General features: G+C 35.0%; 1 protein-coding gene across 14 annotated transcripts in view; it reads left to right on the forward strand.

The window, feature by feature from the left end:
• LOC106663606 (pumilio homolog 2) overlaps positions 1-19002 on the forward strand; it is a 342434-nt gene that overhangs the window by 10746 nt on the left and 312686 nt on the right. Inside the window, exon 1 of one of the 14 annotated variants that reach the window (XM_014388537.2) lies at positions 10251-10542. The exons of the other annotated variants lie outside the window; for them this stretch is intronic. Coding sequence (XP_014244023.1) covers positions 10492-10542 — 51 coding nt within the window. The 5' untranslated portion in view covers positions 10251-10491. Of the gene's footprint in view, positions 1-10250; positions 10543-19002 lie in introns of those variants that run through there. 14 annotated transcript variants of the gene reach the window in all.

Below are 19002 nucleotides of genomic sequence, written 5' to 3' on the forward strand. Positions count from 1 at the left end.
TACCCGGTCTATAGACCGGCTCCGCCCTCGACTGTACGGTACAGCGTTGCCTTGGCAGCGTTTTCCCGCCAACAAATTGCCCCCGCGGTGGCTGTCGGCCGAGGGTTGTTTTGGTGACGACGATGGAAATTTCCCGATGTTTGTCGAGTCGATTAGAGATGGTTAGGGATCAGTCGATTAGAATTTAATAGTCGATGAGTCGATTAGAAATTAATAGTTTCCATAAAAAAAGAAACAAAGGCGGTAGCAACTGACAGGAAATAAATGGAACGCCGGACATCCATCTAAATTATTTGATCTAAAAAATACAAAAAAAAGTTTCTGCAGTTAAGTGGAGGTGATCTGTAAGGTATTTTTAATATTATACTCGAAGACAAAGAAACCCGGACACTCGTACTTGGTTGTTTATTTCAATCCATATTTATATTAATTAAAACATACTTACTTTAATGTGAACCAAATGAAACAAGGTCAGAAATTCTAGATTAAAAAAAAATCATAATTTGTTGAAGTTTTGAGGAGCCAAGAATGAGGTAGTTCAGAAAAACAGCTTTTTTTGCCAACGTTTCGACCTTTATTTCGGGTCATCTTCAAGGCCAGGGAAATTGCAAAACATATGTTGATTGGAAAAATTACAATTTAAAATATAAATATAAATTTTGAACCAAGTCATTCATACTCACAAAAAACAGCAGAATACAAATTCACGTTTCACAACAGTTTTACACAAAACCAATACGACACCACATGAATAGCATCACACTTTATGTGAGTATGAAATTCTTGGTTCCAAATTTATATTCACATCTTAAATTGTATTTTTTTCCAATCAACATGTTTTGTAATTTACCCAGGCCCTGAAGATAACCCGAATAAAGGACGAAATGTCAGTGAAAAAAAAGTATTTTTTTAAACTACCTCAATCTTGACGCTCCTCACGACTTCGACAAAGTTTGAAATAAATTTCATCAACACACCTGAAAATGATTTAGTGATAGATTAACTTTAACTAACAATTTATTACCTGTTTTTGCTCTTAATGCGTTATAAAGAGTAATAATCGGCAATTTTTTAAAAAGAAATTCGGCCAGGTCCTCTTATTGACGTTGGGTATATATAGCATTTGGTAAGTTTTTCTAGTTATTCGTATATCCTTTTTATCCTCAATTCTGGCGGCTTTATCATGATATCGTTCGTACAAGATTAAAAGAACGTAGGTGTGCGGAAATAAAATTTTATTTTAAATTTTAATAATCTAAGCCCTATTCGACACGGTTTTATAAGAGGGCGACCTATTACAGTCATCGACCGAGAGTTCAGAATATTAACAATATATTTCAAATTAAGTTTAAAAAGTAACTAAAGGTTGAATCTGAACGTATTATATGAGTTGGGTTGCAAGATGGAAAATCACTGGTGTTACTTTCCTGTACTCAAGGATTCAGTCAGAGCTTTATATGAAACAGTTTTGTAATTTCTTTGATCAGCAGCTTCTACGTTCTGATGTAACCAGAAATCCCTTCTGTCATGAAATCTACCCCTATCTTGTACGAAACCAGGCAGGAAGATATGCACGGTGGAGATTCGTGTCGAAACTGTACAAGAAGTTTCTAATCTCAAGGTTCAAAAAGTACGTAAAAGGTTACGTGCTCATTTGGAAAAGGATATTTTTGCTTTACTTTCTTACTCCTGTGGTTGTCCGCTATTATACAATTGGTCGGAATACATGTCATTGAGGGCTTACGTAATCGCTGTTCATCACGCGTCGTTTTCTGGTATAATAAGGTTTAAAGGAGTGGAAAAGACATTTTCACGGCGTAATGTCATGGGTAACGATACTTGAAAAAGAGGTCTCTGTAAAGGCATCACGTCGCGACCCCCCCCCCATGGGAGGGCAGATTTCCTTTCTTTGCCGGCCTAAGTGGGAATCAATTTAAATTTCAATATTTTCCCAATACTGAAAAGGGAATTTTCTTATTATTTACTCGTTACATATAGGCCGCAATCTACATCCCGGGGCGAAGAGAGCGGAAGGGAAGCTCTCCTTATTTCCTGTTCACACCCTTCGAATGGGGTGACGATTCTCGATCAAGTATGCTCAACACATGTTTAAATCAAATACAATTTTAAAATATAAAGATAATCCAATGTATGTTTTGTATTTAAAATAAATGAAGTTTTAATACAATAAAAAACATGTTTCTTAACGAAAATTTGATTGCTCTTTCGCTGCGTATTATTACATAAATTTCCGAAAAAATCTTCACGGCTCGTTTAATTAAATTAATATAGAGTATTATTATATGAAACGAAAATATTTTGTATAGTATATTATAAATATGTATTAAAACAGAGGGGGTCGTAATGGCCGAATGGTTAGCGCGCCAGACTTGTAACCGTGCTAGCGATCGGTTCTAATCTCGGTTTAGCCTGTCGAATTTTCGCGACTTACAACTGGTAAGTGCACGTAAACTCTCCTGTATCGCAAGATTTACTCTAATTTACTATGAGGTCAAAGTAAAATCCTATTAGTGTAAGTAATATCGGGGCGTCGGTGGCCGCAACGGTGCGTTGACTCGGCCCTCACTGTAGGTAAAGGTCCTGTATTCGAACCTGACATACTTACAAATGGGCTTTTTTTTTTCAAAAACACCGGCACCCCGAGGGTTGATATAACCTCTGCTGTTGCGAACGCTCATAAAAAAATTATATTCCTAACTATAATAATGTACAATGCCGAGACTATCTTGACAGACCAACCAGACCGATCAAAATTATTTTTAAAGACCAAATTTCATTATATACCGTGTTGATATCTTGATGACACTTCAGCCTAGATAAATGTAGTTGCCATGAAGTAAAGCATCCTTTATCTATTTGGAGTGGGAAATACCATGAGTAAACAGCTCGCCAAGTTTCAAAGCGCGTTGTTTGCTTTCATCGTTTTTGTACGAAGTTCGATAAGAATGGACAACATATAATCGGAATTGAGACGGATCGGATTTGCCATTCTTTCAGTCCGGCTGATCTGTTCAAATAGATCTGTTGCATTCTTCTCGTTACTCAGGATACCGTATTACGCAATAGCCAAAAATTACCATTTAAAATTCAACGCATAAATATCAAATTCTCCTTGGAAATCGCTATGAATTAGTTTTAAAAAGGTATGTTTTTGTTATACACGTCTTATTTTGTGCGAGAAAAAGGTTTCTTTCTCGAATTACATACGACTTAGTGGGTTTCGCCTTTGTGAACGGCCATGGTTGGTAACGTGAACGGTCCTAATTAACCGAGCTCTTTTTGGCTGTATAATCATCCCGTTAATTAATTTTGTTCACCTTTTCATTATAAGCACAGAGAAAGATTATTATAGAAAAAATTATACGAAAAATTTCATTGCATTATTTGTTGACAAAATTAAATATAAACTGATATCGTTGATAAAATTTAAGTAAACGTGTGAATTATCGCCCTATTTAAAAAAAAAATAATTAAAATTCCGTAAAATATTCACCAGTAGTTTGCACACCAATGAACTAGATACGTTTTTGTTTCATTACTTACAGCTCAGATGGTTCACAGGCGACCAAGGCAGATCAGACAAAAACATAAATTATATATAAATATGAAGAGTAAAAATAAATTAATCTTTATATAAGGTAATGGTTGAAATGAAAAAGACTTTCATTTCAACCAATACTTTACATAAAGATTAATTAAAGAAGTTATTTGGTCAATCGGACCACGAAATGTAATGGAGTAAAAATAACCTAAAAATCCCTATATGCTTAGTAGTTATAATTGACCTACCTATTATCTATCTAAGATCTTGGTTGAAATGAAGAAGTTATTTTCACGAGCGGGATTTGAACCCACAATTTTACACATACCATTCAATTTTAAGTCCAAGGTCGTATGGGTTTGACTACTTTTTCATCTCAACCAAGACTTTAGGTCAATAGAATAATATAAGTGCTTAAGTACAATAAGCTACAGATGTAGGGTCCCAACACTTATTTGCATTTTTTGATGAACGACCTGAGGAAAACGTAAATCAATGTGGGAGCGCCAATCAAAAGACTTGCAATTGTGGTCCCGTACTGTCAAAAGCCCTTAGGAGGTCTGTCAGTAAAGCCATGCTTTTGGAAAAGTGGGTGCGCTGTGGGACCCGGAACGTGAAATGGATATCCAACCGAATGATAGGAAGCGATAGGAAGCTAATTTTCCTTCGAAGCTCGAGTGAAACCATCTGAGGGAAGAGTAAATGTTCATCATCCGATTCCTGAGCAATACTGGAGGAAATGAATTTAAGAGCTCGGTTTGAATCCTTTCCAGACGTCCGATGTCGCTTTTGTTAGAGTGCGCCCATACAATCCTTGCATATTCCAAATGCGATCGAACTAAGGATTGAAATAAGTTTCAAAGCGAACGGATTAATATATTCAGCCATCTTCTCTGAACAAATCCAGGGATATGATTCGCTTTTTTAGTAATTGTATGTAGCAGAATTAAATTTCCAGTCGGAGCTAAATGTGACTCCTAAGTCAAACATAACAACTGGTCAACGTTGATATTGTTGATTGCGTACTGGAAGGCGAAAGTATTGCGGTGTAACTTGGGTAAACTAATGAATTTTCATTTACTTTGCTTTACGGAAAGATCATTAGTTGGTTCGGTAGAGTAGTTGGTCACTAATCATCATTTATGGTCCTTGTATTTTCGCTGTTCGTCTTGCACACATTCCTGCTCAGTATAAATTTTGCATTGAAAGAAAAAATTAAATAATCGTAATTTAAAATAAACATACGGAGAAAGCCATAATGAAAAAATTTTGGTGTAATTTTATCACCGCTTCAGCAATCAGTTCCATGATGAGTGGTGGGCTGGAGTAAAATTTACAGCAAGTATAATAGAATCAGGACGATTAAGTAAGTATTAATACTCGGTAAAATTTGGGTAGAATTTTCATTGTTAATGAATTTTAAATAGATTTATGGATCGAAAGGTCGTTAATGGACATATCTTGCATTCATACTTCACATGATTTCACCTTGAAAGGTTATTATCCTTTATTAATATCCTTACTTCCAAGTAATTGAAAATATGTATCGCGCTCCATTTTCGCGTGTTTTGGTCAGACTTTTCAACATTTATTGACATTCATTTTGAGTGATTGGGTGAAGTGAAATAGAATTATCCGGGATATCAATTTTTTTCTACAACTCTTACGCTTGATATAGTGACTGTTTTTTTCCCATATTGAAATGGTTATATTTATCTTTATCTTTATACTTGTTTGATAGTTTGTTATCGTTTAATAAAATGTTTTTAAAAGCGTTATTATGATTATAATTGGTGACTGTTTGAATGCGTGTGTGTTTTCACGTTGATCGTGGACGTTGCTAAAATATTAAAATCTTATTAAACCTTAAGTTACTAAGATCATTAATATGTAAAGAAAATTTACTTTATTTATTTTCATTTAATGTTTTGTTATAGAGGAACATTGGTGGGGTGTACTATTTTAAAATAGGATTATTGGTTTTTTCAGTTTAAACTGGTCAAGATTTTCAGCATGTTCTAAAATCAATTTTGACCTCTTGACTTGTAATGCTGGGTTCGTGTGAAAGCGCACTGAGGAGGCGAGAGGTAGAGAAGTAATTCCCAATAGATGTTACATAGAAGGAAAGCAAGATGTGAGTGGCACGCAACTGAGATATTGTGATAGTTTTCACCATATGATATGTGATGGAGGAATTACTTAATTAGAACTCCTCGGGTTCGTCAATCCTTCCTTTTTGCAATGGGTTTTTTTTGTTGATTTTTCAACTTTGATCTTCATGGGCGAATTGACGACGATTCTTTTTATATGAGTTTGCACATTGCGAAATTTAATATCAACTATTGTAGTCGGTGCGCAAGGCGAAATTCTTTGAATTCGATTTTCAGGCGTTCTGTTTCTTCTTGGTCATGTGCTGTACTAATGATCGGCAAATACCTATACAGTGTCATCATATTTCATCTTCATGGCATGAAACTCAATATCAGATAATTAATTTTATTTGTCTTTTGGAGGCTTCTGTTCTTAATTAGTAAGTTCCAGATAAAAGTAATTTTAACGATTTTTAAAGTGCCTACATCTTATTTTGAAATATTTCTTAATAAATATTAGTATAAATATTTTAATTTAAGCATCAATACAATTTTACAACTTTATCACTGGAGCAAATACGCAATAAAACTTTTTTTATCCCACCTTTGTTTTACCATTCATTCGTGTTTCTAGCAGTAGTGCAATAAAATTTATTTTGTCAATTTCGGCCCTGGATAAACCTGGTTCTCTGTAATCTTCGTTATTAACCAACTTTTGTTATGCTATGAACTGGCTTTTGAGTTTATTATTTATAGAAAAATAAATTTAAACATGTACATATTGTACATTTTAAAAACTAAGAGCGTTAATAAATTGTAATCCCGTAAAAGGATATGCAACTTAAGTTTACCGTGTTTTTTACTCTCTAATAGTTAATCACAATGCAGAGCTTATAAATATTTCCAATTTCGGTCGTAATTATTGTAGAAATAACAAGCTAAAACGTTCATATCGTCAGTTGACATCATAAGCCATATACTTGAACTGTTTTAAACGTCTTTCGTGCCCAACGCAACCGTAATTAATCACGTCATAAATTAAAAAGAAAATATAAAAAAAGCTTTCCCCAGTTTACAAATATTTATTTATGTTCTATAAACAATTGCCAAAGTGAACATGCAGATAGTTTGGCTGGTGTTTTAATTTTTCAGGCCTGTTTTGTGCTGGAACGATTGAGGGCAAGAGGGGCATCTGGCTTTGTTTGATCGTTCAGGGCATTAACAACACACATCTTTAATGATAATTACAATAGTAATAAAGGTTTTGTCGAAAGATTTTTGTTTGAATTTACTTTTGTTTCAAAGGGTTTTCGATGCAACACTGTATAACATTTTATGTATCGTTTTAACTGGCATAAAAAAAGAAATAAAACTATGAATAATATATACACCAATAAGCGGGCATGATGGAGTGATGAGAAATTATAACGAAGCTATTTGACTTTTGCATTATAAAGCATAGTTGAGCGTAGAGCAAAAGTTCCCAGCCTCTGAAATGCAAAGACGTTGAAACGATATTATTATTTGTTCATACATTTAAGGCTAATTAGTTATTTTCCATCAGGAGGTCAGCGTAATTTGAAAGTAGGAGAGTTGCCTGTTAAAGATGTGTTATATTTGGAATCAGGTTGGAATCGCGCGTGCACACACATGAATTCGTATATCTAAGTACGCCCAGCATTCAAGACATACAAAGGAGTGTGTTGTGCTTCGTGGACATGGGTGGCGAGGTTATGTGACCACGACGATATTTTTTCAAATGATGATAAAGTAAAATTTAAAGGCGCAGCCAGGTTCGAACGCGAGACATTTTCGTGTCAAACACGATAATCGGTCACTCCCACTATCAACCGTTGCGGGCTAAACACCCGCGCGAGCGAACGCGATTTTGTCTCAACTTTCTCATTATAAATAAATTTCCTTTAATGATGATAGTTCCATGTTAGGTTTATCTATTTTAGTTACTATGTTTATGTAAATCGTTTGTTTTGAAACGATATTATCATGGGTTCAACGGTTAATCTCTGCTGAACTAATTTAGGGATAATTTTATTAACGATGCACAGTGAGAGTCTGAGTCAGCCTCTGATGACCGAAAGGTACACGTACCGGTCACGTTTTCGTCTGGCTATAGTTGCAAACGGTGTAATCACACTGATTTGTAATTGTACGTTTGCCATTGCCCGGTATTGCGTTACCTTCGAAATTTTGTTTTCATCTAGAAATCCTTGGATTAAATGTATTATGTATTCGGCGTGTACGATGAAATTTGTGTGATATTTTTTTATATTTATTTTAATTGGCTCAATTCTATCCAAATATGCACTGCATTTATTTATATGTGCAGAACCGAGCCTATAGCAAACCTCGAGAATCACCCATTTCGGTGTTTTGGTGGACCGGGGTCAGACATTGGTCTTATACGTACCATCGTTGAAGTTAGGGTCAAGTAGCTAGCTATCAGACCCCAGCGCATGCAGTTTTAACCTAAACACACTCACTCTATCACTCATTCTTCTCTCTTCTTCTTTGATCTTATTTACATTCCTTTCATTCAAGTAGGGTGTTGGATGGAGTACATACTACATATTCCTCCATCACCCTTTATCAAGCATATAAACAAGTGTACTTAAATACTGGTCTGATTAAGGATCAATGTAGTACTTGATGCCATCGATACTCTTGTACTGCAAACACATCATGCATTACTTACAGTTTCATGAAACACTTGAAACATCTATCACCAAATTTCGTATAAATAAAATAAGATTATCTGAAATAAACAAACTATCCATATATACGTAATTACCCCGGTTTCCTCCAGAAATCGGAATAGGGGACTCAGATATTCGTTGTTGAGCTCAAGCACGTTTCTCATGTCGGGGGGCATTCCTACACGCTCTCTATATGGAGCCAATGAATTGCACCCTTCAACCAGGTGGGAGCAACGTTTCTCTACATGCTGGACACATACATGCTTTGGCCCAAGAGTAAGTGTTCTTGTGCCAACGCGTAGGCGTTGGGTTAGGTAGGATGATTCTTCTGCGGTTTAGATTCTCGGACGATCCAGTCCACTGACGCTGCCGCCTTTTCTTTACCATATTCTTTATTGCTCGTTTAGCGTCAGCGTGTCGGATCGCGATAGTAAGATCTGGAGGTGAGCCTACCTTGGCTTTCGCCGCATCGTCTCCAAGTTCGTTGCCTTCCAGCCCGATATATGTAAAGTTATTGTTAAAGACATGGGCTTTGGATTAGAACAATATTTATAATACATACATAGTTATCCTATATTTCATTGATAATCAAATACTCAAAAAAGCACGATCAGAATAAGCCGGAGTCGAATTACGTTTTACTAAACAATTATTGTCTACCTAGGTTTTTTTAAACACAGGTCGTGTATGATACAACTCAAATTAAGCTAGCGATAGAAGACGGACCCTATAAAGTGATAGTTGTCGGGGTCAGTTAAATGTATTTACCCGATCGCATGCCAACACCCACGACAAACTAGGCATGACATGCTTTATTGTTATGACGTAAAGACACTTTTTGGGGGGGTTGAATAGATAATTAATTGACCATGATGATTTTAAGATTTTAAAAAAATGCAAAACACATCCATAGTTTGAATTTTGTTTACCATTTGTCCAAGATTCACTTTGACCGAATTATTCACTGAAGATGGTCAAATGCTTTTTTATATCGGACTTTCTAGTGAGTCGATTTTTTAGTCAGACCCAGATATACCATTCCTCCACGGTTTAAGTACGCGTATATACTTGAGAAATTCTCGTAACGGCCATCGGTGAATTTAAAGCTTGTCAATTCAAAACCTGGATACGGATAGAATTACCGAGTTTGTTTTTCTTCTCCGGGTTCATAATTTCCCCAGGATAAAAGTTTCGTATTTCATTAAAAATAGTTTTTCCTGAGAAAACAATTCAGCAATAATACCGATTTCTTTTATTTTAACTCTGTCCCTCCTGCCAGGTCTGTACTCGAAATTCCGCGTCCGAAGGAGGTCTAGTTCGCGATTTAAAAACATTAATTTTATATATTTTGCCTTGAAATATTATTATTAACGTCTTTATTAGTAATATGATATATTTTGCATGAACAATTCTAAAATTTTATCATAACTTAAATTAATCATAAAATTGATTTTTTCTAAGCATAAAATATGTAATGACACGAGCTTTGGCTGATGCAGTCAGCAGGCATAGCAGTGTTATTAAGAATAGCATTTTGATAAATTTAAAGTATATTGCCGGCGGTATACAGTGGAATTTGATATTGATTTTTTTGAAGGTGGTTTTTTTTTGTTGAGGGGTCGGGTTTCACTTCCTTCCCTGACAGCCGATATCCCGATCCAATGTAAATTTTTATCACAGTTCAAGTTTTTTGTTTTATTTTCGGTATTTTGATCTTGACAGTGAAAGAAGCTGCGGATGTAAACCTAGGAGAGTTGCGATGCCGGGTGGGGAAAATCAATATCGTCGTAGGTCCGGCGGCCCCTCCGGTAAAATCCCGCCGGTTAGGTTGGCCGGCCTGGGCGCTCCCTCCCACCCTCGGACCGTTTACCGCCGGTCTCTCACACGCTCACTTCGCCTTCAGTGAGGAACAGTTCATTTCGTCCGACCTCCGTTCCTATCGCGAGACATGTGAACAAGCCTGGCGTGGCACCTTGATCCCTGTAAATAGTACCATTCGAACGGAATTGTACAGTTGTATATCTAGTGTTGTGTACAGTGTCAAGTGTGTATATATTGTCTCAAGTGAATACCCCCTCCATCGCAAATTTGGATTTATTGCTCAAGGGGATCAGCTACGATTTGCATGCTTCTTACTCGCTCTTACCGGGAAATGAAAGATATCGGACCGGATATGGTAAGCGATTTTTACCTTAAACATATTAGTTTTCCTCTGTCACATGCCGACTCAGTATAAACAAAACTGCATCAGGTACAGCTGAAGCCATGTTGCCGGTAATACAGGCAACGTCGCTTCACCCTCTTCTCTTTTTACCATGCCTCCTTTTTCTTTTGTCTAACAACCCCGTAGTTTATCATTCATCGTCTGTCTTCACGCATCGCGTTCGACCTGCCCGTTCACCTCCCACTCGATCAACCGACCTAAAATAACTCGTCCCCACGTGCATACATTACTGCTTGTTCAGTTAGTTATCTCCCTACAGATTTTGTTCACCTAAAGTAACGCTTAAGTTAAAAAAAAGTTTTTTTTGCAATATCCCCTATTATAAAACAAAAAATCTATAACAACTAGATCGGGTTTTCTGTAACTTTGTACAGAAGGATAAGGTTAGGCAATTGAATAAACTTCCTCTTCTGGGGCGACACCGAAAATACTATAGCTACAATGTCGGAATAATGATTGGAACTTTTGAAAACAGACAAAACAGAAATTGTCTTCTTCACCGAGGCACTTGGCATTAAATTTAAATAATAAAACATTAATCTACTTAGGAATAGCAAAAATAATAAATTATATTTTGGTATTGTTCAACTTTTATGTACCCCGATAACCACGTACTAATGGGCAAATTACACAACCTGTTTACCCCCATGTTATAAAAGAAAAAGCTCGTTTTAAAAGCTTTTATTTGTTTATTTATTTATTAATTTTAAAGGAATAAGCATTTTAGCAATAGTTCTAAATTAGATTTTTATCCAATAAGTTTAATAAATATTAAGGAAATGACAGAAATTGCCTGTTCCAATTGAAAAACTTTTATATTTTATCAAGATAACAGTTTTCCCCCCAAAATTTGATAAATGTTAAGTTTTTAATTTAATTTAACAACAATTGACGTCTTCAAAACCTGAAAAAACTGGTCTATCTTTTAAAAAATCAGTACACACAACCAAAAGTGAGATACTGACTATTTGTCGACAGGCAAAAAATTTCGCCTACTTTATTTTGTTTTTGTTAGCTCATAACAAATTCTACTCTTAATTTTTCTACATTTTTTGTACTGTGTTCTGTGATATTTATGTTGTTTTGTTTAAGTCTAGTTGACGTTGATCGACCTACGTAGTTTAAACTGATGTTGTATTGGATCTTCTTGAGGTCATTTTATGTAAAATGACCTCAAGAAGATCCAATACAACATTTTGTTTAAGTTTTAAATGTTAGATGAAACGATTACTAAAAACAAATTCAATTGTTTCCACAAAGCTTTTGGCCTATATTAAGGTATTGTTATTAGGGGGAAATGTTGGGACTGAGTCTTTCTTCAAAGAAATTTAAAATCAACTATTCCAAACTTAATTGCAATAATTTGGAAACATATTTAAGGTAGTTTTACCCTATGATGACCTTAAAATAAGTCGAGAGCTTGACAGTAACGATTGAATTTTCACCAAGACGTTATTTTCGTAACTGTAAATGTCAAGAAAAATGTTATAAAAATGAAGAACAACTAACACTAAGAGGCATTTTTAAATTAAAAAGGAAATTAAACCAAGAATGCACAAAACTAAACAATCGATGTAATCAGAACTCAAATGAAACTGATTAAAAATTCCAAATTCCATCAAAAGTACGCATAAACACAACATAAACTGTTTAAAATGAGAAAAATTAAAGCTGAATTTTTTCATGATCGAAATAAAAAATTCAAGCTGGCGGAATTTTTCGCCTGTCATTATTATATTTAAAAAATCAAATTGTTTAAATATGTATGTAAAAGTCAGTTCCACTGTTTTCTAAACACAGTCTTAACCCCAGTAAACGTACTTAAAAATTAATGAATATCTAAACAAAATAACAGCAATTGTTATGGAATGTGATCGTAATTGAAAATCCTTTAAAATGCATTACATACACATAGCAATAACTGTCTTTAATCTACATAAGATCGTCTATAGAAAATATTTACAAACTGTTGGCACTTCTCGGGCTTAATTGGTCGTACTTATTTTGCCTTACCTAAGTCAACATGACCACAACATATATTATAATTGAAAAAACGAAAATCATAAACTGGAGGGTTTGCCTGGTTTCCATATTTAAATTTTAAGGATGTACATGTCCAAAAGACCCATTTTTTTTTATTTTTATTTAAACCGTATTTTAGGGAAAAGTTGTTATAAAACAATGGATCGTGTTTGATTCTTTTTGACTAGCCAAGCTTTTGTGGCTTAGATATTATTTGTGTTGTTAATAACCAAGCTGCTTAATTTCAAAGGCACCATCACAAACCTGGGAGATTTATCCTCATTTTTCACTGTCAATGCCAGACTTTTTCTTACCACGTTTTCCAAATAAATAAGAAGAATAAGAAATGGACGTCAAAAAGGAGAGGCTGCAAAATCCTGTTGATTTCCATAAGCCGATAAAACAATCCGCACCCATAAATGGCTTTTGGAACCAGATGGGGAAAGGCTCAACATATTAGAGTCGACGCCCAGAACGGATTAATGTTTTTCATATTAACAGATGGATATTGGGACAGTTCTTCAACTCTTGACATCTGTGCTTTAGGGCATGATTTTCGGGAGCTTCGAAAATTATTCGCTTAGCTAAAGATTAAGAACTTTTTTTTAAAACTTACGCTTTAGTCTTTATCAGTGGAAAAAGTCAATTTTGTCTCTTTAGGAAAAAATACGCTTTGATGAAAAAAAGAAAACTTGTTGGGTAGTCATTGTTCTCGACTACTCTCGGTTTATAACGCCCAAGCACATCCAACATCTCAGAGTGGGCATTCTCTCCTAGTATAAACGTTTTACGAGTGTACTTATTTCTTTTACAAGACATTTATCACTGTGAGATATCAACTTAGATTTTTTTAAAAATTGAGAATTGTCATTGGAGTTCAAAGTTTTAATTGATTGCACGGAGTTAAAAATTGTCTCACCTTTTAAATAGTTCGTTGGGTAAAAATTACTTTCATGAGTAAATGTATTTATATATTCAACGTTACTATAATTAATAAAAGTAGTTAATTTTTAGATTGTAATGAGATATAATACAATCGTTTTACATTATTGCATATATCCTGCACATAATCAACTTATTGTAGGGGTGAGTAATATTGGACAGGGATCGACTAGTCTTTCATGGAACTTGGAAATTTGTTTAGGGATTAAATAATGAAGTGTATTTATAAATCATTGTGATAGGTAGTGTCGGAAATGTACTAGGGAGCATTAACAATGGTTCTGAGAACTTTGCATTGGAAGGACTGTATTCTTATAAAGACTTATCTTTATTTGTGGTTGATACAAATTGGGGGAAATTCTGGGTACGAATTGGTATAGTAGTCCGAAGCACCATTTAATTTATAACTTTTTGTTCGTTAATGTCCGTTTCAGGTTAGACGTGAGTCGAGAAAGAACTGAAGGTAACGTATTGAGGAATATTGTGTGATGAGTATTGTTTCAGAGGGTGGAAGTAAGTACATTTGCTTTCATTTATCTGGATAGGCCAGAATTTACTCCATTCGGCTATTCGTAACACGTATGACTGAAGTTCCCCAGAAGCGGTAATTACGATTTATGATAACACAACTGTGTCGTCGGGAAAGGAAGCAAGGTGGGTGAGGGTATAGTCGGGAGCACACAGCCTTACGGCACCCCCTTTGCAGAGGACCATATTCGGAGTAGTCCTTTCCTTGACGAAATCGGAAGAATTTCTGTTAGGAAGGCGCGAAGGATTAGGTACAAGGAATTTGGAAGTACGTTTTTTGGTTTGTATTGGAGACCCTCTGACATCAGTAACTACAAGTAAGAATAGTCTTTAGTGATTGCTTTTAGTGAATTTTTCGTTAAGGGCATGAAATGGGCTTCACTGTGACTAAAATCTGTATTGATGGATAATCGACCGGGAAGCAATTATGAAATTCACATTCTTTCTTGGTAATTGTAGGATCTGTCACAGGGGCTCGATGGAAATTTAGTCTACTATTCCGAAAATCGGGTAAGGGAATGACGAAACATGTGATAGACTCAAAATAGGGAACAAGCAGACAAATGCGATAAGGAAAGTTTTATTAGAGCTGGGTAACAGCAGTTCCACATGTATTATAAGGATTTTATGTTCTTTACATTTACATACATATTTTTCGATACTTAACACGTAATTTTTATTTGAATTTGATAACAGTTCTTCTTCTGCTGATAAATAGTACAATTGATAAATAATAGCTGTGAAACTATATTTCTGCTTCGAAGAAAATGTAATTATTGTTCGGTCTTCGATATGTGGAACATTCGTCCAAAGCTTGATCGACTCGACCACCGAATATGTCGAAATGCCGCAACGCGTCCGACGGGCGCGTACAGAGCGAGAATAGGCGGACCAATAATGATCGGTAACGATCAGGCTGTGGACGAATAATTGAAGGTTTGCCCATTCGCATTACTCTTGGGTCTTTTAATCAATAGAAAGTGGTCTTTCGAGCGTATTTGCAACCAATTTCCTAATTCCTCTCTCTGTTGGGGGGGGGGGACTCCTACGGAACCTAATAATATTAAGTGGTGCTATCGCCCAAGATAGAGAGATTCTTGTATCAGACGTGTAGATTCGTTTGGCTTGTAATTTCAATCTCATGACTGATATTATAATCTCTCCCCCCCCAGAAGGTAAACGTCTAACACATTGTTGGCCTTTTAATCGATAAGCTAGAGTTAAAAACACACTGGTTGAATTTGATAAAGAAAATATTATTATAAACACATCCGAGGAATTCTTGGACGAAATAATCCTTTCAAGAGGAAATAGAACTTAAAAACAATATTTCAAATCCTCCTGGTTTTACAATAAGTTCAACACTCCTTTATCTTAATCGTTTGGGAACTACTGTTCGTACCAGGCGAGGTATGATGGTATTTTATTGATTACGCGTGTTTTTCCTAGCGACGTTTAAGGCAAACTGTATTTCCATTTTTTATTATAAATATTTTTTTGTACAGGTGTTGAAAGTTGGAAACACAATTATGAACAAGTAGAGTTTACCAACGGGGCTTTCAGAAGAAAGTATCCATGAAAGATGAGTTTTATTCTCAAGCTGGTTATAATTCTGAATAATGGTTGTTTATCTACTTTGCTATTTTATGTACTTATTTTATTGACAGTGGATTTATTAGATCGCGACTATGACCTTAAACCCATTGCTCTTTCTCTTATTTCATTTTTATAGTTACCCCATTTAATGAGTTTCAACTGTAATAATTAATTTATTTTTGTGTGGTGTTTAGTGACAGTTAATTAATGATTGGTTGGAGATCGTGAGATGCGGTCTGGTGTTACCTAGGTTTAGAAAAACATTTTTGTGTCGTGCCAACGTTTCGATCTTTATTGAGATCATTCAGGGCCTGGGTTTTATCAACATAGATATTGATGTTTTTTTGTTTTAATTGCATTAACATCTCGCCGATGTGAATAAATGAATTTGTACAATGATGGAAATTTTAGACTTTTAGTATTTGTATTCACTCAAAGTGTTTGTTTTCTGTGTACTCTGAGTCGTGTTGAGAGTGCCAGTGAGATATTATTGTTTTGGGTTTTAATTGCATTAATATTTGTATGGTACTCTCAACACGACTCACAGAAGTGACACATCTACACAGAAAACAAACACTTTGAGTGAGTACAAATACTTTGATTGAGTCGTAAATTTCTATCATTGTATAAAATCATTTTTTCATATCTTACTTGTATTTGTATAATTTAAACAATGTTTATAAATCGCAGACCGTGAAGGTGATCTCAATAAAGATCGAAACGTTGGCACGATAAAGTAAATTTTTTTCTGAGACCTACATCACACAGGCCGCATCTCACGATCTCCAAGTAATCATTTAATTTATTATAAGTGATATGTGTGAACGAAATATTTTGTTATAAAATTAAATAATTTAATATATTTGCCTATAGAAAAGCACGTTTGATGATTTTTTTATTCATTTAGTTCTTTATTTTGAAGTATTTCTGTGTTTCTAATTTCTGTGAAGTATTGGTCGGAAAACATTATGCCATCGAACAGTGTTTCGATTGATGGAGGTAGGTAACAAGCAAATAGGTCACGGGACGTAGTTTAAAGTTGTGGTTTGGATTTTCGACGGTAAATTTTGGCAAGTATGTTGTGGTTAGCAGGTAGCCACGTTTTTTCCCCGGAGGCGACATAATTTTACTGCTAAGCGCTGGTTTCTAAGTGTGCTTTTAGACCTGATCCTTTCGCTTCTGGTGGTACTTTTTTTTTCTTTTTGTAAATTCCAATCTTCAACGCTTTGCGTAAAGCCGTGTCGCGTTTGCTTTCGCCCTTCGATCGTCGTCTGTCTTTGAATTATTTTTACGGTTTGCGAACGGAGCGAGGATTTTGGCAGGGCTCCTCCTATCGAAAAGCCCGGGGTGCTTTTAGAATTTTATATTTGGAATCATTGTGACATTGGTCAGGAACAACGGGAACGTTTCGGAATAAAAGTATATTTTCGGGAATGTTGTGATGATGTTTTATCTTGTTTTACTTTCCTCCCATTTCTTTACATTATCAAATAATGCATCCAATTAACTAGCAAATATTATTGATTAGCTAATTTTAGACACTATTTTTTTAATCAGTGCTTGAATATTTGATTAAAATAAGCAATATTAAATTTATGAAAAGTTTGGATTGTACAAACTAGTAATAGCAGAAGACGAATAATTCCAGCAACGTTAAAATTATTTATCCATCGTAAAGGGAATGTTGTATAATATGTATACAAATTATATTTTTCATCATCATTTTATTGAGTTCGTAAGTGGCATTTCTAATTATTACACAAGGCTGTTTTCAATCTAAAATATTTCCCGTGACTGATGAAATTGAAATGGACCTCCCGATTTGTTTGGGTTCTTGTCCTAATTAATTAAACGTTTACCGGTATATAAATCAGACGAATTTTTCAGTTCATCCTTTGTTAAGAATATCTAGTTTTACTGATTTACGACCGGAAATAATATAGTAATTATAAGTTAGTAATATAGTAATTAAATCTCGCCGACATTAAAGAAATGTGGAATTTTAAACAGTGTGATGAATTCGTCGTTGGAAGTTTATTTTAAAATTAATCTTTTTATGCATGGTTTTAATTGAAATGAAAAAGCTATTTTCACGAGCTTACAGCTCCCCGTGGCCACTGATTACTCAATTGAGAACTGGCAAAAAGGAGGGAAAATTCGAAAGGTTGCATGTTGAGATGGGAAGTTGGTGTTAGAGTCACGATAGCTCAAGTGGTTAGAGCAGCAGCGTATTGAGCCGAAAGTCGTGGGTTCGAATCCCGCTCGTGACACTAACTTTTTAATTTCAACCAAAACCTTACATAAAAAGATTAATTAATTGAAAGAAGTAATTTGGTCAATAGACCACTAAATATAATGGATTTATTTTTAAACTGATTTATTTATAAAATTTTATTTATAAAATTATTTAAATTTTTAAAATTGTGTAATTGTTTATGGAGACTAAATAGAAGTAATCTAATTAACTGTTCGGTTGCTGCAGCTCGTGTTACATTATTCCTGTACTCTCGATAATTTATACGAAGAAAACTGAATTACAATAATTAATTACCTTAATATTTTCTGCTTGTGTTGACATGGTAGGGACATGGTAGGTGATTGTTGGAGGTTTAAACAGAAGCCAGAGAGTTGCTATTGTTGAAGTTCAAATAGAACTCAGAGTTTCTGTACGTACAGAACATGAGTATGCGTTTAACGAGAAGTGGAACGAAAAAGTATTTGTTGTTTGTTAATGATTTCAATTTACCTTTCATGGACGAAAGATATGGTTTCAAGAGAATTTTTCAACGTAGATTTAATTATAGTTAATTCAAGCAGATGGACATTTTATTTCAATCAAAATGTCAAGCTTAATTTTTAATTCGGCTGCGTCGGTGGGGGGATCCCAGGAAGGACCGGAACTCGCCTTGAGTGGCTTGAAGTTATCTTTGGCAGATAAGGGCGAGTTCATGGAAAATAGTTGCCCTAGGCCTTTGCTAAATTTATTATTCTAGGAATTGTGTATATATGTTCCTATATTATTCGTTTATTTATTGGGTTGTATTTTCCTGATGAATACTACAGTGAGTTAGGGATGGTTAGGGAGGTAGTAAAGACGAGGGTGCTTTTTTGTTATTTAAATACTATTAACATAATTGTTATATCCCGAATTGAATGTCTATTGTCGGTAGGGTGACGCGACGCACCTTTTCCTGTCGAGTTTCCTCTTCTTACTGTCAATACTGGCCTTATGTCTATGATAAAAAGCCAAGGAGAAAAAGCGAAAATGAGGCGACCTGTGATGTGACGAATAAGGCTCAAACTGCAGATAACATTAACTTTAAT

Source organism: Cimex lectularius, unplaced genomic scaffold (genome assembly GCF_000648675.2).
Source record: "Cimex lectularius strain Harlan isolate CLEC.00 unplaced genomic scaffold, Clec_2.1 scaffold135, whole genome shotgun sequence".
In the NCBI taxonomy this organism is placed as follows: Eukaryota; Metazoa; Arthropoda; class Insecta; order Hemiptera; family Cimicidae; genus Cimex; species Cimex lectularius.